This window comes from Emys orbicularis, chromosome 3 (assembly GCF_028017835.1).
Source record: "Emys orbicularis isolate rEmyOrb1 chromosome 3, rEmyOrb1.hap1, whole genome shotgun sequence".
In the NCBI taxonomy this organism is placed as follows: Eukaryota; Metazoa; Chordata; order Testudines; family Emydidae; genus Emys; species Emys orbicularis.
This window is the reverse complement of record NC_088685.1, coordinates 24545656-24571870: the sequence shown is the minus strand read 5'-3', so window position 1 is coordinate 24571870 and position 26215 is coordinate 24545656. Positions and strand designations below refer to the sequence as shown.

Genomic DNA, 26215 nt, shown 5'->3' with positions numbered 1-26215 from the left:
TACTACCCAAATTCCGCTGTCCTGCCCCGCTTCTCTGATCTGCACTGCAAGACCCCAGGCACTGAATGCGAAGGCCGATAATTCGACCTTGTCCTGAGTGCGCATGTGATAGGTGCTGTGCATGGTCTTGTTCACAGAGAAAGACTATGTTCTTTGTTCACCCAAAAATTTATCTTTCTGAGGAATTCACTCCCTTTTTCCCATCCCACAGCTGCGACTGTCTCCTGACCTACCCTGGCATCACACTCCCAGAGGCTGGTGCAGAGTAGGCGTAGAAAGAAAAGGACACGGGACGACATGTTCTCAGAACTTATGGGCTGCTCCCGAGCCCAGGCAGCCCAGCAGACCCAGTGGAGGGAGAACATGTCCCAAATCCATCGAGCACACATTGAACGGGAGGAGAGGTGGCGGCAGGAAGACCAGCAGGCGACTCAAACGCTGCTTGGACTAATGAGGGAGCAAACAGACACGCTCCGGCGCCTTGTGGATGTTCTGCAGGACCCGAGGCAGGAGGACAGAGCCCCGCTGCAGTCTATCTCTAACCGCCCTCCCCCGCCACAAAGTCCCATACCCCCCTCACCAAAAGTACCAAGAAGGAGGGGCGGCAGAGTCCGTGAAAACTCTCACTCTACCCCTGCAGACTGCTCAAGGAGCAGAAGGCTGTCATTCCCCAAAATTTGGTAAGTCCTTTCCTTCCCGCCTCACCCAAGCCCCCGTCCCAGTTTCATCCCCTGTGTAGTTGCTAATAAAAAATATGTTCCTGTTGATTACTGTTTCCATCATGTTCTTTTTGAGGAGAGTCTGTTTGAAGGGGTGGGGGAAGGGGGTTGGTAATTGGACAGGACAGTCACCTTTACTAGGGTACAGACGCAGGGGCAGGTTCAGCAGCAGGGCACACACACATTGCAATCACTAGGCACTCTGGTCAGTCTGGGAGGTGGTTTTCATGTTGTGTGTGTCTGGGGGGCTGCTATGTGACTTTGTGGCGGGGGAGGGCGGTTAGAGATCTTATGCAGCGGTCCTTATCCTGGATCACAGAGCCACGCAGCAGGGGTCTGTAACCGTCCTCCCCCTGCCACAAAGTCACATAGCCGCCCCCCCCCCCCCACAGAGTCCCGAACAGGAGGGGTGGCAGGCTCCGTTGAAACAACTAGTCCACCAGCCTGTCATTCCTTGAGTTTAGAAGTGTCCTTTGCATCACTACACTACACCCGCTCCCCACCACAGTCTGCATCCCAGTTTCAACACTTTACCGCGAAAACAGTAATAAAGACAACTGTTCATTAACAAATTTCCAGTGATTTTATTTTTAAATGTGTGTTGGAAGGGGGGGAACGGGGTATGTAACTGGAGAGGATAGTGAACATTCACTGGGTAAAGAAACGGGGGCAGGTTCAGCTTCTCTGTAAACAAACTTAATAGTCACAGGTTACCCTGCTCACTCAGGAACCTAGCTTTCAAAGCCTCCCGGATGCACAGCGCGTCCCGCTGGGCTCTTCTAATCGCACAGTTGTCTGGCTGGGCGTAATCAGCAGCCAGGCTATTTGCCTCAACCTCCCACCCGGCCATAAAGGTCTCCCCCTTGCTCTCAGAGATTGTGGAGCACACAGCAAGCTGCAACAACAATGGGGATATTGGTTTCACTGAGATCAGATCGAGTCAGTAAGCTTCTCCATCTCCCCTTGAGACGTCCAAAAGCACACTCCACCACCATTCTGCACTTGCTCAGCCGGTAGTTGAACAGTTCTTTTTCAGTGTCCAGGGCGCCTGTATAGGGCTTCATGAGCCAGGGCATTAGCGGGTAGGCTGGGTCCCCGAAGATGACTATAGGCATTGCCTATAGGGTTTTATTCACATCCCCAACAGTTATTTTGTGGTCCGGGAAGTAAATACCTTCCTGCAGCCGTCTAAACAGACCAGAGTTCCTGAAAACACGAGCGTCATGAACCTTGCCCGGCCATCCGACGTTGATGTTTGTAAAACGTCCCCTATGGTCCACCAGTGCTTGCAGCACCATTGAAAAGTAGCCCTTTCGGTTAATGTACTGGCTGGCTTGGTGGTCCGGTCCCAGGATAGGGATGTGAGTTCCATCTATAGCCCCACTGCAGTTTGGGAATCCCATCGTGGCGAAGCCATCTATGACCTGCACGTTTCCCAGGGTCACTACCTTTGACAGCAGTACCTCAACGATTGCGTTGGCTACTTGCATCACAACAACCCCCACGGTAGATTTGCCCACGCCAAAGTGGTTCGCGACTGACCGGTAGCTGTCTGGCGTTGCAAGCTTCCAGAGGGCTATGGCCACTCGATTCTGGACACTCAGGGCTGCTCACATCCGGGTGTCCTTGCGCTTCCGGGCAGGGGACAGCAACTCAAAGTTCCAGGAAAGTTCCCTTCCGCATCCGAAAGTTTCACAGCCACTGTGATTCATCCCAGACCTGCAGCACTATGCGGTCCCACCAGTCCGTGCTTGTTTCCCGGGCCCAGAATCGCCATTCCAGAGCATCAACATGACCCATTGCCACCATGATGTCCACGGCGCAGGGTCCCGTGCTTTGTGACAGGTCTGTGCCACTCTCAGACTTCATGTCCTCACTGCACTGCCGTAGCCTCCTCGCCCGATTTCTCAGCATCTGCCTCTGGAAAAGGTGGATGATAAGGTGCGAGGTGTTGACAACGGCCATAACTGTAGCGATGGTCGCAGCGGGCTCCATGCTCGCAGTGCTGTGGCGTCCGCGCTGTCACTCACCAGAAAAGTGCGCGAACTGATTGCCCGCCGGCGCTTTCAGGGAGGGATGGCGGGAGTGACAGTTGAATGACGACAGTTACCCAGAACCACCCTCGACATTTTTTTTCCCCAGAAGGCATTGTGGGCTCGACCCAGAATTCCAATGGGCAGCGGGGACTGCGGGAACTGTAGGATAGCTGCCCACAGTGCACCGCTTCCAATGTCGACGCTTGCCCCGTTAGCGTGGACTCTCAAAGTCGAATTACTGTCCTTAGTGTGGATACACACGTTCGACTTTGTAATATCGATTCCACATATTCGATTTAAGTAAAATCGAACTACTCTCGTAGTGTAGACATACCCTTAGATTTGTTGCTTTTGCTCTCCTGCCTGCTCCATCCTCAAAAAAACGAAAACCCACCAATCAGGATTTTGAGGATGTTTATTCAAGTAACTGTTTCTTGCTATACCCCAGAACTGGACCCTTCACTTTCCTCTCCGCACGATTGTTAAATGTTTAATAGATCTTTATATATAACCAAAAACAATACTTCCATCAGAAATCATTTGATACCCCATCACCTTCTCCAAAGGGAAAAGGTACAAGGTGAATTGAAACAAAGTTGTTCATTAGTTAGCCTGGGGGATATTTACAGTCACAAAATCCAGAGGGGCACAGAAATATAACTAGGAAAAAATTAGGTGCCCTGTATCTGCTACTACCTTGGCAGAGTTGGGACAGATGCAAGATGTTGATATGAAGGCTCAAAACTGGACATTTGCTGGCATGCTTGCTGTATCAGTTCTAATATAAACTTGGAACATGACAGTGCCCTCAGTACCACCAGTTTCCCTTTTGGAAGTTTGTATACATGATTAGTTAGGTCCTACCCAGGCCATTATAACCAAGAGGACTAGGTGCAATTAAAACATCTAGCCATACTTGGGGGAGCATAGGTATAAATTCGGAGGAACGGGAGGCAACGAGAGCCAAGCTGGAGGCAAAGGCAAAGTTGTGCAATCTTGGATGTGACCGAGCATCTCAAACTTTGTATCCTTCTCAGAGAAGGAGAGGGTAGGGGAGGAAGAGCGAGACCATGAACTCAAAGCGGACATGAGCAATTTAAGCAAGGGCAGCACAGGAAGAATATCCCCTTATTCTACATTTCAGCTTACTGGAAAGCTACACACATTTTCCTATACAGAAGGTTGAGATTGTGGAGAATGTAAATTCTATTACATGGTCATTTTGTTCTTTTGACTAATATCCCCTCTTTCTTGTAGGCCAAAGTTTGCCCTCCTACAAATGAGGGCATAATACAAAATTTCCTTAGATTATCACCAAATCAGTAAGCGATTTGTTTGGGAATTCCTCTCCATGCCCCCCCAAACACAGAGTCAGGACTACTAGTAAACGTTTCTTAAAAGATTTATTAAAGTATCATTTATCACAAATAGAGAAAATATACAGATTAGAAGCATGCAACCATCATCTCCCACATTTAAGTAATTTCTGTGTGCATTTTTTCTTGCATTCACAGCATGCTGTAAAACTTCAAACGTTAGTGCCAGCTTCACTCTTCCTGAAAATGTTTCAAGGCAATAGATAACAAAAACAGTAAGGTAAGATAGTGTGAGAAAAGTGCAGAGTAAAAAATATGTACACACACACACACACACACACACACACAAGCCTCCCTCCCAACCTCTTTCCCCCCCAAAAAATTAAAGAAAGGGGAAAAGAAAAAGAAAAAGAAAAAGAAAAAAAAACAAAACACATTTTGCTGGTAGATCAGATTGTCTTTATGAACTACTTTACAAAAATTACTCTACAAATTAAGAGCCCGACCCAGCAGACATGTATGCCTGCGGCTAACTTTACTCATATGAGTTGTTCAGTTGATGTCACATGAACTACTTCACTCATGTAGTTCTAATGTTTGCAGTACAAGACCCTAAGGCAATAAACATGTTTAAGACCATTAAAGAGAACAAAAACTAAAGCAAACAGGAAAAAAATTACTGCCAGATGTGTTTTGCTTAGTAGAGTTATATCAAATATTTTTCAACAGAAAGGTTTGCTCCTAAAGCCCGGAATATTTAAGCAATTTTGCAAGATTAAAAAGGACAAAATCCAAGAAGTTGGTACAGATGTTAACTAACGTAAGCACAGTTGGTTCAGGCAGGTATGTACGGAGGTGGGGGTTCCTTCTCAGGCATCTTCACTGCCATTTCATAAGTCGGCAGGACATACTAGAAAAAAAAAAAAAAAAAAAAAAACCACAAACAGTGAGGTTAACTGAGATTGCAGAGTCATTTAGGAGAGGCCAGATCAACTTGATTCTCTATCGCTCTAAAATCTGCCTGCAAAACTCACAGCAAATGGAATGCCAGAAGCCGCAAAAGCAGCTTATTCTTCTGCTGAATCTAAATCTCAGCCATTACCTCTATTCCATTTTTATCCTTTTCTAGTAAGCGGCAAAGGAGCTAGTAGGGAAAACAATTTCGCCTTCCATACTCCCAAGAAACAAGGTCAAGAAACTGGAATTTTACTTTTAAAGTTTTGTTGAAAAGACATTTTCTGTCAAAACAAATGGACATAAGATTTTCCAATTCTGTGAGTGTTTGATAATTATGTTTGATTGTGTTTCTGCTAGAAAACAGAGATAAACAGAGTAGGCTAGAGCCACTTTGGGGGAGGGGTTCCTGGGTTGTTTGTGTGTGAAGGATTATCAGAAGCACAAAATAAAGAAAACCAACAAACAGCTTGGTGTTGCTGATCTGCATTCTTGGCTCTGAAATACTAATTGATGTGTCTGAAACTGCTGCATGCTAGACTCTGAAAGTATGTTCACTTTTGTGAACTGATTCACATCACCCTCTATGCCCATATAAATTTCATGCCACTATCTTCTCCAGTTGTCACTAGCAGCATCCAGTCTTGCAAAGCTAATGGAATGCTGCTACCGTGTGTATGGGATAGTGGTTCCTGAACTATAGGAACAGTGTGCCCAGAGCTGTCATAGGTGGCCCACAGAACAAAAGTGTTCTGATAACCAAATAGGAGGGACTGAGGTTTGGGTCTGATACAGTTTCTCTTATTTGTAGTTCCATGAACTATTTAGTCTGGAAAACCACTGGTACTGCAGCTGAGTCATACAGTACCCATTGTAACTAGAGCTATGTTAACTAATTTTTATTTGCTGCTCCCAATAATCCTAAATTATTTTTCTACTAGATCTAATGATCACAACACTTCCACAGGAGCTTCATTGAGATGTTCAGGTACTATAGTGGTGGGGTTCATGCAAGTACAGAGAACACCTTGACATGGAAACAACTGATATGTAACCAGATGAGTGTTTCTCCTCCCAACTCCAGCATCTTCAGATTACAGGGAGGAGCTGCTCAGTTTCCCCTAGTTAGTGCCTATTACTCCATTTGCTTCTAATGGAGACTGGAACTGAGACACAGAACTTCTGGCCAGTACTGAAGAGACAAGGATCTGTGAACAGACAGCTAGCCCACCTCAAACATAGTGGTCTGAAGTCCCATATCTACTAACCCAAAGAATTAGGCCCAAAAAATGGAGTCCAGTTAATGGACAGGGGGTAAAAGCCTGACCACATAGAAACTAATGCTATCCTTGTATGGACATGAATAAGCAGAGGAAGCTCTGTTGTACTATTGACACATTTTCCAAAAAGATCAGGTGCTGCAGGCCTTCTGGAAGTCCTGAAGCAGCTGCCATTCAATAGTGGTCCTTTGTTTTACCCGAGCAGTTGAGGCAGAGTCGCACAAATTCTACAGAATTTTAAATAAAATCGGATCCCTCCAGATTGACATCTTCTGACCTATGATCAGAAAATTAAATGCATGAAGCATTGTCCAGCAGCCTCACAGAAACGTGAAATTAGGGTTCCAAAAGCATCTTTCCTCTGAGGAATGTTCAGATATTACTCTCCAAGCCAGCACTGCAGTATTCACACACAGTTTATTGCCTACCTCAACATCAATATAGTCTTGTCAAATTTAAATACTGCACTCAAAAGGTCTTCCGTGTGTTACTTTAATACCTGTACAAGGTGGTGGATCTAAACAGAATCTGATTTAAATACATTTAATCACCTTTTACTCCATTCCCCCTTATTTGACTCATTTCTTTCATGTACAGTCCATGGGGGCAGAGATAGAAGCCAATGCAACTGTAACTCAAACTGGTTCTCTTGAGGAGTAACATTGTTTAATTTTAGAAGTACATACAGACATTAAGTCAATTTTTAAAATAACTGGCAATTTCTGTTCCTTTGTCTAAGGAAGAGACTTTACCTGTGGAGGAGCTTCAAATGCAGGGTACACGGCTATCTCAGGCAAGTTTCTGTTGCTGATGTATTTATAGCAGTTCCATACACAGTTAATTAGATAGGCCTGAGAGATGAGAGTTACATTTTAATAAATAAATCAATTTGCTTAAAAAAAAAAAAAAAAAAAAAAACACACGCTGACAGAAGCAGGTGCAAATCTATTGAGATCATTGGAATTTTTTACCCTCAGCAGTGAATATGGCCCAAGGTATTTAACCAGTTGGCCTTGTACATTAAATGTCCCCACCCAAATCATGGTCTTAATCAATAAAACTACCAAAAAGTTACTATTTCAGTATACGCCTACATGTACATCTAGAGAACAAACATCTCCAGCACATCAGAGAACAATTTTAATCCCCTTCACCTGGTTGCTAGCACACCAACTCAGAGGAATGACTGCATGGAAGAGCAACACAGTAGTAAAAAGTACTTCACAGATTGGGTCCCTGACTAAGCTCCCTCTAAGCAGTGTGGCAGCTGCCTATTAAGCTCCGTGCAGGCGCTCAGGGCTGCGTCAGTGAGAGATGCCACTCCCCAAGCCCCGGATCTCCTGCAGCCAGTTGACAGGCACCCCTCCCTTGGCCCTGACCCTGTCGCAGCTGGGGGAGAGGCACCTCTCCCCCCCCACAGCCCAAGTGCTGCTGCAGGGAGAGAGCTGGAGGCTAGTCCTCTCCCCACTGTAGCCCTGGGGAGCCCACTGCACACCAAACTCCTCACTCCCCAGCCCCACCCCAGAGCTTGCATTCCCAGCCAGAGCCCTCACCCCCTGAACCCCAACCCTCTGTCCCAGCCCTGAGGCTCCCCCCCCCCCACCACCACCACTCTCCAAATCCCTTGGCCCCACCCATGTTGATGCACATCACAAAATTCATTCTGCACATGGGTGGGAAAAATTAGAGGGAACACTCGTTCCTGACCCCTCTGGGAGAATATCCAAAGCCTGAATATTAACACTTAATAGTTTTGGTGGGTTTATTATTGTTCTCACCCCCACCCCACCCCGAGAAGAGGGGGAGAGGGGGAAAAAAACACCACACACAGCAGCTTCAATAGCCAGTCTTCTCTTACCTCCAGGAAGCCTGATGCCCTTTTAGTACTAGTGTGGGGCTCAATCACCACTTTAATATAAACAAAAGCTTAACTTTATTTTATTCAAACTTGGATTGTAAGCATCTCGGAGCAGGGACTGTCATTTTATTTGGTGTTAGTACAGTGCCTGATAAAGTGATCTATGCTTGGGGCTCCAAAGTGCTACCATAGTAGAAATAGTAACATTTGAAATTAATGAGTTATATTCTAATAGAAAGAACCTACTCCAAGTTTGCATTATGTAGCTATTTGTGCACTGTTCAGGTAGCTGAAGGCAAAATGACAAATAGTTTAGCGAAGTTATGGCCCAATAGCGTACCAACACATACCATGTTGAAACTTACTGAGATTTACATGCATGTACACATGACAAGTGTTTGGGGCCCTGCTGTTGGTATGTACATCTGTTTTGTTCTGTTCAAAAAAGCTTCACTTGCCACTTGCAAGTTATTCTAATATAGCAGAACCTCAGTTACAAAACACCAGAGTTACAAACTGACTGGTCAGCCACCATACCTTTGGAAATATGCAATCAGGCAGGCAGCAGCGAAAAAGAAAATACAGTACAGTACTATGTTAACTGTAAACTACTAAAAAAATATAGGGGAAAGCCTAAAAAAAAGATTTGACAAGGTAAGGAAACTGTTTCTGTTCTTGTTTCAGTTAAATTAAGATGGCTAAAAGCAGTGTTTTTCCTTCTGTATAGTAAAGTTTCAAAGCAGTATTAAGCCATTGTTCAGTTGTAAGCTTTTGAAAGAACCATAACATTTTGTTCAGAGTTATGAACAACCTCCATTCCCAAGGTGTTAGTAACTGAAGTTCTACTGTATAGGATTTCACAGAAGGCATTAACAAAATTAAGAAAAAATATTGCATTTGCTATTTCAACTTTTTTCCCGAAGACATCAAGAGACTAATTTTGTTCATTCTGGTTCCACCCCTTCCCACACCACTCCATGATTTTAAAACGTGGTTGCACCCTTGTTCCAAAGCAAGAAAGTCATAGCTTGTGGACTCTCCACACAGCTGGTGACTGGGTTTGATCAGCTGGTGTGAGCACATGCATGCCCTACTGTTCCTTTACTCTAAGTAGACAGTTTTTATAGATATGTAAGCTCTATGACCTTGCCTTTCCATAAATATGTAAATTTAGAGATCTACATTGTCTGCTCACAAAAAGCAGGCATGAAGAGCACATGACTATGAACTGGCATCTCTAATTTTAGGCGTACCAGCCACAGTAGTGTTCCTTTATAGCATGAAGTCTTAATTCAGTTTCTTTCTTAAACACACTGGGGCATTTAAAATACTTTTTTTTTTTTTTTTTTTTTTACTACCTGCATCTCCCCCACTTACATAATCACACCTTTATATATGGGCACAGGGGTTGGGAGGGAACAGAAAAGGTCCAATTCATCGAATTCAGGAACCTTTTGTTTAACACTACAAAAATAAATTATTTTTTCAGAACGTGATCTACAATATTAACTAGCAATTTTTTCCCATTTGTGTGAAGTTTAAAAACAAAGCTAGTGCACAAAGTGCTTTGTTTAATTATGCCACTTCCTTGTGAGCTTTACTGCAGAAGGATGCAAATTTAAAGGCCATGCTTGAAGGTTTATTTCTACCCCACACTACACAAAAACCTGTTCTTTCTACAGCACTATTTCCAATAAGCACAGCAATTAAAGAAGTCTGGTATCAATTTCACTATGCCAAATATGAAACTGAAGTCACCCTCCAATTTAAAAACCCTCAAATATTGTTCAAGGTGCTGAATCCAAATTATGAATATGTTTGCAACCACGTATTAGTGATACTGCAATACACAAACTTCTGAAACTTAACATTTGTAATTTAAGCAACTAAAATACGAAGTATCTAGTTTACCTTTAAGATGATAAATAAGGCAAAAAACACCAGGACAACGAACAAAATACAGCTTGAGTCAAGTGCAAGGAGGTCATCTTTGTAAGGGAAATCCGGCTAGTTTAAAAAAAAAAGAAAAGAAAAAAATCCACAAATATCACACAGTCAAAATCTACATTCACACTGGTGATTAGCTCAAACTGAGGGGCCCAAATCTCCCCTTTATGGATTATTTACATGGAAGAGCTAGGAAAGGTCTCAAGTTCTCACTCTCTTCTTCCGGGGAGAATATTTGTCCCACCGCAACCCTGAAGTGACAGGCTGCAGGGGAACCACCAGAGAATGGATCAGCTGCAGAGAGGTCTTGTGCTTTCAAATTGCCACCAAATCCTTCCCTCAATCCCATGGCAACACAATTCACCATGGACCACCTTCAAAAGCAGCTGCTGACCCCACAATCCCACTCAGGAAGAGTACATCTTTTGCAGTATGGAAGGAGAACTTATGCTGACTAGGCCAGAATGAGCTTGTGCCAGGCTGGCCTGCAAGTTGAGGGTGGAAAGTGTATCCCCTAATCTCCTACAAATAACAGAAGCCAAATTCTTTGGATCCAGAACTCCAGTCCCCAGGCCAGACCTGTATCTGAGTGGAACTCATTATATTAAGTTAAGTATACACTTGTATAAATCTAAAAACTGACCTGAGTGAATACTGATTTGAGTCTATGCTACCTACCAAATCTAGGTTGTCATTAGCTTAGTGCTTTATTTAATGCCTGAAGGGGACTGATCTTCTCTTGGACTGGAATGTTGTAAACCCTCTAGTGTATTAAAAAAAAAAAAAAAAAAACTTAGTTACAATCCCAATCTCAAAACTGAGACGGTCATCTGTAAAATATTAACCTAATTTACCAGACACTTACTAACTCATCCAGATACTCTTTGATTCTTGGCATGTAAGTAAGAGAACTGATGGCAACCAGGCAACTGAGGACAAAGTTAAAGAGCTGGTAACAGAAGAATGGAATGAGCCAGCCCACTCGGTGCTGAAAATAAATAAATAAATAAATAAATAAAATAATAATAATAATAATAATGGAGTTTGTTAATCTGAAAGTCACATTAGCTAAGTTTATTCATGTCATTCAGTTCTATACTTACAGCAATTGCTCCATACACCATCATTGCACTTATCGTGAACAGGAGGAGCGAGATGGCAAAGAGAACACAAGCGTTTTCTGAATTAAAAATGGGAAACAAAAGTTATATTAATACCACCTTACAGTTTTGGTAGCTTCTAACAGGCTTATAATTTCAGTATTTCCAATTTGAGCACACAAGATCTACCTATCTACTGTGGATAATCAGTTTATCCAACGGTTTTCATTTTGTTTTTGCACCCATAACTACGCATTACAAATAAGCAACAGCAGTCTGTACTATAGTACCTTCCATACAATTCACCCAAACAGTTAATTTGATTCTGTTTTATTAAGCCAATCCACAACAGCAAAATAGTTAATATGAAAATAGTACAACTTCCACCATATCTACAGCTTTTAAAGGTGCTTGATCACACAATTCAATCAGGGGCCATAGAAAGCAAATTGCTCTTTAACAGAGCATAATGCCATAAACTGCAGTACTTTCTACAGAGTAAGTAGCAGAAGAGGCTTAAATTCAAATGAAAGCCATATGGCAGTAGTATTCAGGATATTAATGGGGGTCTGAATAATGAAGATTCTCCTTTTGTGTCATGTAGATTGATGACAAATACAATTGCCATCTGCAAACTACATTTTGTTCATCCTTTTATTGGTCACAAATAATTCCTTATTTTGATCACAGAGATAGAAACTGATTTGACCCATTTTAAGGAGACTGCAACAGAAAGATTAGCCTTATTTTTCTGAAGTGTTGATCATCTATACTTCCCAAAGAAGTTAAGACAAGGGGTGCTTACATGACTTCACATGGAAATTCCAGGTGCTCAGCACCTCAAAGTCAGCTCATAAGGGGTCAGAGAAAAGATCAGATCTCAAGAGTCCTTGACTCCCAGGTTTATACTCCTGATACTACCTCATCCACTACATCATCCTCACCTCATTCCAATTCAAAGAACACATTGCCATCTTTTCAGCAAATTTTTTATTGGGGGCGGGGGGGTGCGAGGAAGAATACAAGTTATGGAACCATCAGGCTGTGTTACTGAGTAACCATGTGGTCTTATATAGTCACCCTTATTTTTACTCTTCCATCGCACAATCCCTTCCATCTATTTTTGAGCCTCCACTTTTTATATCATCTTGAATTCAGATTGTAAACTCTTTGGGACAAGGACTGACTTGCTTAAGACACCTGGTACATTAAAAACCACCACACAACTCTACATACCCAATACTGGATTGTAATTTGCTTAACTGTAATATTATATAAAGTCATAAATACCTACAAAGGTGCAATCATTGAGCCATAAGCCTTGATATTGGCTCAATGATTGCATCTTTAGAATAGATTTCTCTTTGTCTGTGATGTTCAAAAATTTTAAAAAAAATAGTAAACTATTTCTATGAATGTTCTTTTAATAGTTTTCCCTGTGTACCATTCCATTCTTACTAGTTCTTTGACTGTGTCAAGATGACTTTAAAGAAGATGCAGTACAGACTCACTAAGTGTTCTTAGCATTCTAAGCTACTCAAATTTTCTATTTTCAGTACATTTTGTTCTTACATAAGTTATTCAGACTCATGCACAATAGCTATAGCTGGCTTCTGAAAAAGAGCAACGAAGTCCTTGACAATCCAGATCTTTCTGGAATAAGGTAAATCAAAGTTCAGCAAGAGACAGCTAATTTGGTTTCCAATGTAATTTAATCAAATTAAAGTTACTAATAGGTAAAAATAATCAAGACAAGGATAGCAAATGTTTAATTGGAGAGACTACAGGTATCTGCCAACCTACAAAGTGGTAGAGAAAATGGCAGTATCTAACCTACAGATTTGCTTTCAAGTGTCTAATACACCTCTACCTCGATACAACGCTGTCCTTGGGAGCAAAAAAAAAAAAAAAAAAAAAAAAAAAAAAAAAAAAAAACTTACTGCATTATAGGTGAAACCGCGTCATATCAAACTTGCTTTGATCCACCGAAGTGCGCAGCCTTGCCCCCCCCCGGAGCACTGCTTTACCGCGTTATATCAGAATTCGTGTTATATCGGGTCACGTTATATCGGGGTAGAGGTGTATATTTAGAGAGATATGAAGTTGAAACAGTATGGAAGTTTTACTTAAGAGGCTTTCATAACACTGATTTTTTAAAAAGCCACAGCAGAGCGTAACCACTGACTTATGATAAAACATGAGCACGCATTTGGCAGATGAGACTTAAATAAATTACACAGCAGCAATACAAGTTGTACTAGGTTACAGGGGTTCTCAAACTGGGGGTCAGGATGCCTCAGGGGGTCATGAGGTTATTACGTGGGGGCGGGGGTGTCACGAGCGGTCAGCCTCCATCCCAAACCCTGCTTCACCTCCAGCATTTACAGTAGTGTTAAATATAAATTAAACACTCTTTTTTATATGGGGGGGGGGGCCACACAGAGGCCTGCTGTGTGAAAGGGGTCACCAGTACAAAAATTTGAGAACCACTGTACTACGAGACAGGTTTCAGAGTGGTAGTCGTGTTAGTCTGTATCAGCAAAAACAACGAGGAGTCCTTGTGGCACCTTAGAGATTAACACATTTATTTGGGCATAAGCCAACCCCCATCCTTTCACGTATTTATACCTGCTCCTGTATTTCTCACTTCAGGCATCTGATGAAGTGGGTTCTAGCCCACGAAAGCTTATGCCCAAATAAATGTGTTAGTCTCTAAGGTGCCACAAGGACTCCTCATTTTTGTACTAGGAGAAAGCAGAAACTAGTGCAAGTGTGCAAAGTAGTAATCTGGGCACACTGAAGTTAGACACCTACCAGCGATTCTCTCAGAATCATAGTAATTACCAATGACTTCATACTGTATGTCAACATTTGGCACTGAATTAGGGTGGGTCACTTCCACTGTCAGCAAGATGCCCATCAACAAGTTCACCACCTGAGAAAGAGATTGCAGTTACTTAAAAGTTATTTATAGTTACAATATGGCAGATAAAGATTTAACATGTGCTCATTTTTCAGATGAGAACACAGCAAAAACTTTGGCCTAGTCTATACAGGAAAGCTGCACACAGTCAACTGAAGGTGTAATTTTAAGACAGTTTAAACTGGTACAAAAAGCTGGGTTAGACACTCTTGTCTTGGTTTAAGAGTCACCCCTTAACTTCAGCCAGTGCAACTTTGTTTAGAAGAGGCCTTTGACTCCCTACACCCTCCCACTTCAAATGAAATAAGGGGGGGGGGGGAATCAAACTTGGAAACAATGCAAGGAAGAAGAAATCCATCTCATGAGCTGATCGGAAAGAGTAGAGTAAAATCAGGAAAGGAAAGAAGATATAAACATGACACCGTAAGATACCTTTTTAAAAGGTGTTTCTACTTAATGCACCTAACGGACAATGTTACAATTAGATATAGCACAAGAGTAGTTTACAACCATCCTACTATTCATTTAAATTGCAGGTGGTATAGCAGCACAAGTAATTTTCCACCCTAGCTAGTAGCCTTAGTGAAGGGAAGCTTTGGGGAGGGGAAATTAGATACTATTGGCCCAACCCACTTCCCATGTGACTCAATAGAAAGAGTCATTTCAATGGGAACCAGATCAGAACCTATATAAAGGAGGTCAAGAGGGGATAAATAGCAAAAAAAAAAATCTAAAAAAAAAAAATAATAATAATGAAGTCTTGCCCCACAAGATTCAGTAGGATTTGTTTAGATATACTTCAGAGTTAAACCCTTATGGTTGTATGCCCGAATGCTTGATAACATTTGCTTTCTTTATATTATTGCTGCAACCTGCTGAGTATCTCATTTAAAGTCATTATTGTGGCTTAGAATTACTAGGTCTCAGTGTTTCAAAAAAATACTGTTTAACTACAAGGGGGGGGGGGAAAAGAAAACTTGCCATGTTAACTGATTAGCCTAGAGTAAGATATTTTGCAAGAGCACCCAACAGCATTAGATGTTAGTAATTAGTTATTATAGTTTCTGATATTTATCTCTAATGTAAACTAGAAAAAGTTAGTCTGAAATATAGTTCTTGGATGACAAAAATTTACAACAGTATCTTCACCCTGCAGACATTTCCCATTTCTTATTCAGAAAGACCTGCCTCCACTGGAATGTATTGTTAGAAGGGAGGTCCAGGAAAGTGTGGGTTTGCAGTTTCTATACACTAAATACTTAAACCAGATTTTCCCTTGTTTACTGGTCAAGCTCCAGGAGTCTCTGACGCAATGGCAGCAGATTAATGCACAATTACTGAAGTCTTTTGTAACCAGAACAGCTCATTATGAAACTGAAGGTGCTTGTTAAATGTTAAGACACCCCAGTTCATACCAGTTAGTCTTCTGTTTCCCACATTTTGAAAGTTAAAAATGCATTTGCTTAAGTTTTCTTGGGGGGGGGGGGAGGAGGGAGTCAATTGAAACCTTGATTTCACATACACAGCAAGCTACCACAAACAGACCATTTACTACAAGTGCCAAATATTTTTATTCAAGTATATTCTCAGATTCACCTTTTTCTGATTCTACTGGTTGTTCTTTTATTGGGGGGGGGGGGGGAGAGATGAACTTGGTGCTTATCAATCACAATTGTGGCACAAGGCTTGATACAAGCATGTTCCCCCCCAGAAAGCACCTTACCAAGACACCTCAGTCTTAGCATTCAGTACACATGCTGGATAGTTTGTCCATTTGCCTCTTATGAGTCTGCTATTTTACATCTTTCTGTACCTTTGCTCATCTGTGTTCTCACTGCTCTGACTCATGTTTCCCACATTTTCTACTCTCCCATCATAAGCATCTCTGCACTAATTTATCTCCTCATTGCTGCCAATCTCACTCAATCTAACCCCTTCATATGGAGAGGATGGGACATTGCACTCTAGGATTTTCTGAAAATATACTGTGTGAATATAATGTAACTGGAATATGCTTCATGCAAAAGGTCTCTTGTAAGGTATCATTACAAAGCTTATAATCTGAGTGTGGTCATCCTATTTGTATGATTATATCATTCTTGTATCTGAAACTAGAAATAGGAAATATAACTGAGGGCCTATTATAATTATGCAAAGTGTCGGCCATTAATGGTGGTTTGGAATCTTGATGGCTCCCATTAACTAGGAGAATGGTCTGTAGATGGCTCTGTTTTACTTGCAAGTCTTCCTGTATAACTGTGTGCTGGCAGGAGGGTAATGAAGTCTTGCAGTGACATGTGATCATGTCACCTGAACTGGAATCCATCTTTAACCTGTTGCTTTTCCATTGAGAAGGGGGGGGTGGGAACCCAGAGGGACAAAGGATTCCCGCCTTATGCAAGATATATACAAGTGGGTGGAAAAGAACAAAAGTGGGAGCCATCATGAGAAATCCCCTAGTTACCACCTGAGCTGGAACAAGGGCTGTATCCGGGAAAGGATTGTGCCCAGACTAGGAAGGTGTCCAGTCTGAAAAACTTATTGAAACATCTGAGGGTGAGATTTTATCTGTATTCAGTTTTATTACTGTATTAGACTTAGATTTGCATGTTTTATTTTATTTTGCTTGGTAATTCACTTTGTTCTGTCTGCTACTACTTGGAACCACTTAAATCCTATTTTCTGTACTTAATAAAAATCACTTTTTACTTAATTAACCCAGAGTATGCATTAATACGTGAGGGGGCAAACAGCTGTGCATCTCTATCAGTGTTAGAGAGGGCGAACAATTTATGAGTTTACCCTGTATAAGCTTTATACAGGGTATGACGGATTTATTTGGGGTTTAGACCCCATTGGGAGTTGGGAATCTGAGCGTTAAAGACAGGAACATGTCTGTAAGTTGCTTTCAGTTAAGTCTGCAGCTTTGGGGCATGTGGTTCAGACCCTGAGTCTGTGTTGGAGCAGACTGGCGTGTCTGGCTCAACAAGACAGGGAATGGAGTCCCAGGCTGGCAGGGGCAGACGTAGTCTTGGCACATTAATTGGCAGTTCCCCAGGGGGGTTCGGTGATCCAACCCGTCACAGAGGAGATTATAAGATTTATAATCAGGGTGTCTGCACTCAGAATATCTATATACTGGAAACTAGCTTTTTGGCTTTGAGAACTCCTTAACCCCACTTTCACAAAACACAAAAAGGTTCATGTAACTCTAGCCAAGTACATGATACATCTGCATGTAATCATTGCCAATGTTTAAGATTCAATTAAAAAAAAAAAAAAAAAAAAAAAACACACCACTTAGGTCAGCAACACAAAAAAGCTTCACTATAATGCATTAAAGCTCAGCTTCCATGATCTGCTATTTTAAGCCAAAGATTTATCAACACTTCAAGTTGTAACACCTAAAGTAAATCTTCAGTAGATTTGCACTCATGCAAGATGCTCATTTCTAGTGCATTAGAATTCAAAAGCTATGACAAAAGCAGGGTCAAAATATGTTTGTAGAGTCATGATTCCAGTGTCTGAACAACACTCAACTGGGACAAGCGGTCAGATAAGTCCTAACATTTCAGTGAAAATTGCCTTTGGTTTCATTAAGTGCATTGTAAGTATTGTAGCTATATTTTATTTTGTCCCCCCAAAATGATGCAAGAAGGGGGAGAAAGATGGGGAGTATGAAGTCTTAGGGATTTTATTTCTGATCAAGACTGACATTTGTAATTTGGACTCTGACTGATAAAAAGTCATAACCCACCCATCTCACAAAAATAATATATAAAAAAGTCTGTCTGGCCTGGTGATTCTATTTGTACTGCCAGTTGAGACACCCAGATTAGATTTCGAGCCCCATTTTCTTGTTACCTAAAATGTCAGACTGGGGGTGAACTACATTTACTAGGATAAGGGAATGACACACAGTGCTCAACAGAAGCTTTTCAATTAAGAAACACTAATGAATCCAAATGAAGAGTCCAGTCTTACCCTCCTCATCTGAAAGGATGGTAGCTTCTGTTAAGATGAAATTGTAATAGCTATGAGAATAGCAGGGTCAAAATTGTTTTCAGAGTCACTATGTTCTGGACTACAAACATGTTTAGCCATGGAGTCTACACACTTTGGTTATTAAACTGAACATTTTTAGGTCTAGGTGGGAAGGGAGCCAGAAGACCACTGCAGGCAGCATGTGTATGGAATCTATAGAACTGAAGAACCACCTCGTCAATTCTATTCTTGCCCCCCCCCCTCACTCCAGTTTGTGGGTGCTGAGGGAAACACTTTGGCATGCACAGCAGCCTCCCTACCCTATTCTTGCTAAGGAGTAAAAGAGAGGCTCACTTTTGTGTTCAGAGCTATGTTATATTAAGATTTAATCAAATTAATTTCATGATACCTAATACTTTAACAAAGACATTTTGTTTTTAAAAAGTGGTATTCCACTCTACATGTATTCAGGATAACAACCAGTCTCAAAATAAAATATAGTCTGCACATATACATAGCTCAAGAAAAAGATTAAATTACCTATATTTCTTTTTACTCTGAATCCAGTGGATGACAGAAGCTATTAAAAGTGCAGCAGCTCCCACAAACTGATATCTGAGGTATCAGTTTCTCCTTATACTTAAAAGAGGAAGGACGATGTGGTACCTTGACAAATGCTGACTTATTAATGGATACTACGGTCTCACTCTTGGGCCAGTGTTTCCAGTGCCTAAGGAGACAAGTACTTCACTTCCATGGCGCAAAAGTCCTAAATTTTAGGTTCTGCCAAGCATCAGATTTACCCCATGATAACATAAGTAATTAAGTTGAAAAGCGAGGGGGGGGGGGAAGAGAGGGAGAGAAAAAAATAGCTGCACAGCCGCACACCCCTCTGCTTCCTCTTACTTAAAAAAAAACAAAACAAAAAAACTATTTCTTCCTCTTAAAAAAAAGACAATTATTTCCCTACATCTCAGACAAAAAACATCATGTTTTAAATAATTTAAAGAAATATATATATATTTTTGTAAAGATTTGCTCATTACTGAATGCAATTAAACGTCTCCACTTCTGAAGGTTCAACTAAACAATTGGATGTTGGACTTCACTAGAGGGTGACTGAATCACCACAGCTTGTTGCCAGAAGGAGATTGCATTGTTTCAGTGGGAGTTGCCATTATTTTTAGTCTGTTTATTGAACTCTGACTTGATCCCGCCAACACAATACATATGTTTCCTGTCTCTGGAAGCTGCATTCACAGTGAGAAAGCCTGTGGGAAGAAGGAGCTTTAAAGCTACATCTTATGATCATTTGGGGGAAGGGAAGGAAAGCCTCCAAGCTGTCAAATGGTTAACTATTTATAAAGGAACTATAATGATCCTGAAACTTAAATTATCACAAATCTCCCAAGAAAGTCCCTGGACATTGTTAAATATCTAGGTGGTGAGTAGGAGAATTCAGGCCCAGATCTTCCAAAGGGATTTAGGCTTCTAATTTACACAGATTTCAATGGAAGTTGGGAACCTAAATAGCTCTGAGGATCTGGGCCCCAGTTCCTAGTGAAGAAAATAATAAATTTTAGAACTAGACTTCCAAGAGCAAATGTTTTGAGTATTTGTTTAACAGTCACTTATTCTGCTTTTAGGCATCACCTTTGTTTGACATAGATCCATACTGGCTAGTTCCCAGACTACCTAAAACAGTGGTCACCAACCAGTTGATCACGATCGACTGGCTGATTGTGGAGACTCTCCCAGTCGATCATGGTCTCCGGCTGCTAAAAGTCCGGTGGTGCAGTGGGGCTGCCGCAAAGGTAGCGTGTTGGGGTGCAGGAGGGGACTTGGGGTACTGGCTCTGGGTCAGGGTTCAGGCTCCCACCAGTCGGCAGCACAGCAGGACTAAGGCAGGCTGCCTGCCTGCCCTGGCCCCCATGCTGCTCCCAGAAGCGGCCAGCACACCCCTGTGGCCCTGGGGGAGGAGGGGCAGGGGTCTCCACACACTGCTCCTGCCTGCAAGCTCCCATTGGCCAGGAACAGGGAACTGTGGCCAAGGGGCTCTGCAGAGGCGGTGCCTGCAGAGAGGAGCAGTGCACAGAGCCACGTTGTCCCCCACCCCCCGCCAGGGGCCGCAGGGGCACGTTGGCCCCTTCCAGGAGCAGCGTGGGGCTGGGACAGGCAGGCAGGCAGCCTTAGCCCTGCTGCCGACCGGTGGGAGCCCCCCCCACTCCTGAACCCCCTCCCAGAGCCAGTAACCCAAACTCCCTCCCAGAGCCTGCACCCCACACCCCCTGGCTCAGCTTGGAGCCCCCCCCCAGCAAACCCCTCAACCCCAGCCCAGAGCCCACACCCCTCCCGAACCCCAACCCCCTGCCCCAGCCCAGTGAAAGTGAGTGAGAGCAAGCAATGGAGGGGCGGGGGAGATGGAGTGAGTGGGGCAGGGCCTCAGGGAAGGGTAGATCCTGGGTTGCCCTTAAACTCAAAAAGTGAGTGTGTGTGTAATCTAGACAGATTACCAGTATAGAGAGTTTCCTCATTACAGCCGTTGAGGAAGTATAAAATCTGAAACAAAGTTTAACACTGAAAGAACAAAGAAGGTTAGAAATTAGCTTATATTTCAACTCAACTATTTAGTTCAATCTGACAGCATCACCTATAATGAAGATTGCCTGACACTTTTCATTACAAGACCCTCAATTGCCTTTAAATTTGCCAAACCAATGGCTTGGATTTACGGTTTTCCATGCCAGGTATCTGCCTTCAGCTGAAATTTTGGGGAAGTTTCAGATAAAATGGTTCAGCAATTTCTGAGAACAAAATAAGGAAAACCTAATGTTTTGCCTAATGTTAAAAATAATTTTTACCGTCATTTCACTGAGAACTGTTAGCACCTCCAGTCTTCGAAGCAGGGATGTTGCATTATTGGCATGGATGTGCTTTTTGCAAGCCTCAAGGAAATTTGAGGTGTGATGGGAGTAGAGGGAGAAGAGGCAAGACCGGGGGTGGGGGAGGGGTGCAGACAGATGCAGAGAGGGACATCCTAAGGGAATTGAGACAGAAGGCATTATAACCACTAGAGCAGAGGATCTCACACTGGGGGGCACAGAAAGTATTCAGGGGGAGTGGGTGTGAGAAGCTTTAGGGGAAACAACAACAACAAAAAAACACTTACTGGGCACATTCAGAGCTGGGCGGCCAGAGAGAGACACGGCTGCTGACCGGGCGCCCAGAGCATAAACTACAACAGACACAAAGAAGGGGGACGTAATCAAATAAGTTTGAGAACCACTGCACTACAATACACTTCTCTCCACAACCTGGAATGGAACCAAGCAGTCTTGGTCTCTACATTCCTTTGCTGTCAGCAAACCGCTATTAAGCCCACCAGCAAAATGTTGATTGTCCCCACACTAGTGGCTGGTCCACACTGAGGATGACAATCTACTATTGCAGTCAGTTATTCCATTAGCTAAGGTGCCAGAGGTGATGTGGACCGAAAGGTCCAGACTCTGATGACCCAAGTTGTGGAACCAAACTGACAGCTCCCCCCCCAAATGATAAAGAACCCCTGAAAAAATAACCCAGAAATTCTAAGAAATTAGGAAATCTAACAGGTATACCAAGAAGCAATTTTGACAGCAACTGCCATTTTAGCCATTCTGTCTGTATATGGTGTTCTCCCACCCGTATTTTCAGTTCCTCATTCTCTCTGCACACTCAACATTTTTGGTAGTACTCCAAACTTCTCTTTATAGTTCCCCCCCCCCATACTCTCTCACCTCCACCCACCAGCTGCTCTTCCCACCTGACCTGCAATGAGACCAGTGCATCCCAGCCTCAATGATACAGAGGACTGAGCAACAGTTCTGGGCTACTCTGCTTTCCATTTCCTCCCCCAGCCCAGAAGCTGGGGGAATGACTCAGGCTGCACCTCCCAGGAGACTCAGAGGCCTTGGCTACACTGGCGCTGTACAGCGCTGCAACTTGCTGCGCTCAAGGGTGTGAAACCCCCCCCCCCCCGAGCGCAGCGAGTACAGCTCTGTAAAGCGCCAGTGTAATCAGAGCCTGCAGCGCTGCACGCTTGCTTGCAGCGCTACAAGCTATTCCCCTTGGAGAGGTAGAGTACATACAGCGCTGCGAGAGCTGTCTCGCAGCGCGACTACACTTGCACTTCACAGCGCTGCCGCAGCAGCGCTGGGAAGTCCCGAGTGTAGCCAAGGCCGTAGTTACTTCATAACCCTACTTAGCTCACTTCACACTAGTTTTTCAAGCCCTAGCCTTAACTGTTAGTAGTGTTTTTAGACCTCTGTCTTATTCAAGACACTACCTCACCTTCCCCACCCCACCCACATCCAGAGCAGAGGTCCTACCTGTCTGACCAAAAGCACCCGAGACTGTTTGGAAGGGCAAACAAATGGCAGATTGAATATATTGGCATCTATTCCTACTCCTCCTCCCCTCCTAGATTTCATCAGTGTTCCCCAGAGATCTGTCTGTGGCCTTTTCTGTCTCATTTTCTTTTGAAATCTGCACCTATTTTCAGAGCTTTATCAGTGTTACCCTAATATTAAGGAGCACCAGTCATGGACCATTACCCCACTGTGTTAAGCTTTGTTGAAACAAATGGGAGGAGGGAGGGGGAAAAAAAGGGGGGAGGGAAAAAAAAAAAAAAAGACACTTACAATCTACATAAAAGAAACAGAATAGATAGAGACAGGAGTAGAAGAAAGCAATGAGGCAATATTGATCAGTATGAGAGTCAGTGATATCAATACACCAACAGCCAAGCCATTGTCAAGTTTTTGTAAGCATCACGGCAAAGGAGAATAATGCATTAGTTTTGCATTTTTTATTGGAAACCTCTAAGCATGAGGCGCAATATGGGAGTAACCACAAAGGTGCTTTCTGGAAAATTTAATAAGTGGGCGACGGGTGATGATATCATTAGCTGGGTGGAGCAGGGGAAATTTACATTTTGATAGCAAAAGATGACAAAATGCATTTAACTTGTCCAGTATTATGATCTTTTAGCCACTCTTAAAAAATATCTATATCTATCTTACTGCTAGCTCCACATCACCTCCTGAATAAATTTAACCTCTCGCACAACTTTCATAACTCTTCACAATTTAGCTGTCTCTTACGTGTTTGCTCTTTTCCTTTTGTTTTCTTCCCTGGTCTCCAGTGCTTGCTTCACTCACCATAGTTTGCTCATGGAGTGCCCCTACATGTCCTTTTCCTTTCACCCACTTATGTGTATTCTTTCATGCTGGCTTTTTTGGAACTCCCATTCTGACCCTGTCCACCAAGCATCCACTCCCTCCTCCAGGGCCCTTCTCAAGCCCTAATTCTTCAAGGTGGTTTATATGCTACACATTCGTTTAAAAAATCTTATTGTGCTTTCAGAGTTACATCCTCCTCATTCAAGCAACCACACGATCTTATTGTTGCTACCCTCTACCTACTCAGCAAGACATGACCCCACCTGGGGGGTGGGAGGGGCTGTTAACATTCAGTATGACAACATTTCAAGCGTTGTTCAGGACACAGAGAACGGTCCCTGCCCTGGGAAACCTACACTCTAAGAGCTCATCTACACTGGCAAATTGTATCACGAAAAAATGCCACACTACAATGGGACTTCTGTCGTGAAAAACACGTAGTTTTGGAGACAAAAAGCTTCCACCCCTAAACGATACTTTTGTCTTTTCCCCTTCCTTTATTGTCGACAAAGAGCCAGTGTAGATACTGCCAATTGTTTTGTCGACAGAACTGTCTTATGCCAGTATCCCACAATGCTGATTGCTCTGCTCAGTGTTTTGATCTCTGCTTCCCTGCAGGCATGCACCCCTCCCTTTTCAAAGCTCCAGGAAGTATCTGTGTGCTGCTCCCTTTGGGGAACAAAGAGCAAATCATTGGAATGCTCCTGTTCTGCTCTAGGAAACAGCAACAGGCAGACTGCTGTGCTGCTTTGCCATTCCTCAACATGGAGAGCTAACAGAGCTACTCATGATACTGCTCTTGGCAGCTGAGGGGGCTGTGGGAAAACTTGGAGAGAATCCCAAGATTCAGCTCTTCCTCCCCACAACACTGCACTATGGGATACAGACCGACGGTGCATTGCTCACCCCGCTGATGATGGTGTCCCCAATGGGGACATGATCAGTCGACAGAGGGAGCAAGTGTGAACACCCTTTGGCGATTTTTGTTTTGTCAACTAGTCAACAAAACTTGGTAGTGTAGATAAGCCCTAAAAAGCAGGTCAGAGAGCAGCAGAAGCGGCTCTGAGAGGCCCAGGTGAGAGAACAAGTTCGGTGCTACTTGTTTCTCCTCCATTGAGGAGAAGCGGTGTGGGGGCGGAGGGTCCCCCGCAGGCTGTGGAGAGCGACAACCTGGGGCCCTGCACCAGCAGCGAGTCCCCAGGGGGGAGCTGAACGCGAACAGGGCGCTGCTGGCACGCAGCGACTCCGGTCCCGCTGTGCACACAGCGCCGCCCAGCCCAGAGCCTGGGGAGACGCGCAGGAAGGGCTGGGCGGCGATTGGCCAGTGCAGGGGCGAGGACACAGGCCCCTTCCAAGGCCGGGGGGGAGGCATTGCGGAAGAAGGCAGGAGGGGAGGGAGCGGCCCTCTCTCCCCGGAAGATTTCACGCAGCTTCACAGAACGACTAACCGTAGCACACAGGCACCGCACATGCGCCACAACATGGGCAACCCACGTCTCTGCCCCCAAACACGCATGCGCTGTATTGCCTATGCCTCGGGTAGCCTGCCGGCCCAGCAACGGACGAATTCCATACGCATGCGTAGTGCGAGAGGGCGCCCCCTTTCCACCACACAAGCGCAGTAAGGCGGAGGGAGCCCCCTTCTTTCCCCGCGGGGTGCGAAGCCTCTTACCATGTACCACGTCCCCAGGATGATGGTCCCGGTACGGACATGGCAGCAGCCGCAGCAGCGAGTGCTGTAAAAACGATCCCGGGCCCGGCTCCCCTTGAACGTCATAGCGGCGACAATAGAGTCTTTTCCTCACACGGGCCGCTCGCTCGATGTCTCAATCGACAGGCCCCTTCCCCCTCTCCAGCTGAGGAGAGGAGCGTAGCCCCGCTGCCGTATCACCGCCGCTCTGGCCAATCAACGGCGAACAACTGGGGCGACGGCGCGAGGCCGAACAGGGCGGGGGCGTTACCATGGCAACAGGCGATTGGCAGCCGACTCCGCCAATCGTCGCACAGCATCTCTATAATGTGGATCAGCTGCCTCCGGAAAAGTTGATCCGCGCTCCTGAGAGCTGCCGGGAGAGGAGCTCTGGCGGAGGGAGTGGGCGGGCCTTGCCTAGCAGGGGGCGGGGCCCAACCGGGCAGGAAGGGGAGACCGGCATACGCTGAACTCACCTAGGCAAGGGGAGGGGCTCATATGGATAGGAGGGGGTGCTGGCAGGGGGAGGGGCTCATCCGGCCAGGGGGCGGGGCTCTGCGCCAGGGGAAGGGGCTCTGTGGCCGGGGGAGGGGCTCAGCTGAGCAGGGGGCGGGGCGAGTGCAGCTGGGATGCAGTGGCTGGTGCAGGGCGTCTGGAGCCGCCTGTGCATAGAACGGGGGCGTGGGGGAGTGACTTTAACGCCAGCACCTGGATCCAGCAAAGGGGGTGCATGTACACAGCTGTGCCCGCTTCTGTGCACACAGGCATCCACTCCGTGAGAGGAATACCAGCTTGAGCCTCGGCAGCACCAATTCCCGTCTCCCAAAGAGGCCGAAGGTGGTTCCTTCAAAAACCAAGATCCTTATTTTATTAAATAAACAACTGCTAATTTAAATGTTTATCAGAGTCAATCACATTAATTTGATGAAATGTCTAAATAATTAACCTTACAGAAAGATAGTGGAAAAAGCGGGGTTTTGAGGGTGGACTGGACTTTCCTTAAAATGGACACAAACTATTAGAGTAAAAGCAAAATAATAATACTGTATATCACAGAAAGGAAACCCTTTAAATAAATTACCCACAGGGAAAATGTTTCTGAAGTGACTTGCAAGATAAAATCCTAGCTCCATTGAAGTCAATAGCAAAATTCCCACTGAATTTAATGTGACCAGGATTTTACCTATAG

At 44.1% G+C, this 26215-nt stretch overlaps 1 protein-coding gene across 3 annotated transcripts; it reads right to left on the bottom strand.

Moving 5' to 3' along the window:
* Positions 1 to 4141: 4141 nt before the first annotated feature.
* On the bottom strand, positions 4142 to 25278 carry LAPTM4A (lysosomal protein transmembrane 4 alpha). 3 transcript variants are annotated; one of them, XM_065402240.1, is made up of 8 exons: positions 25009 to 25278; positions 14025 to 14145; positions 11214 to 11290; positions 10976 to 11098; positions 10075 to 10170; positions 7058 to 7156; positions 4892 to 4981; positions 4142 to 4311 (listed from the first exon to the last, which is right to left on the bottom strand). In XM_065402240.1, exons 1-7 carry the CDS (start codon positions 25111 to 25113, stop codon positions 4907 to 4909), a joined length of 696 nt encoding a protein of 231 aa, XP_065258312.1. In that variant the 5' UTR covers positions 25114 to 25278; the 3' UTR covers positions 4142 to 4311; positions 4892 to 4906. The 3 variants fall into 3 exon arrangements, with proteins under 3 accessions (XP_065258312.1, XP_065258311.1, XP_065258313.1); XM_065402239.1 differs by having other exon boundaries at positions 4142 to 4981; XM_065402241.1 differs by having other exon boundaries at positions 4142 to 4981; positions 14055 to 14145.
* Positions 25279 to 26215: the final 937 nt, after the last annotated feature.

Excerpts from the sequence above, each read along its gene's own strand:
- LAPTM4A (XM_065402239.1), bottom strand. The coding sequence starts at position 25,113 with ATGACGTTCAAGGGGAGCCGGGCCCGGGATCGTTTTTACAGCACTCGC. Across the intron at positions 14,146-25,008 it reads TCCTGGGGACGTGGTACATG|GTGGTGAACTTGTTGATGGG; the intron begins GTAAGAGGCTTC and ends TCTCTTTCTCAG. Across the intron at positions 10,171-10,975 it reads AAGAGTATCTGGATGAGTTA|CCGGATTTCCCTTACAAAGA; the intron begins GTAAGTGTCTGG and ends TTTTTAAACTAG.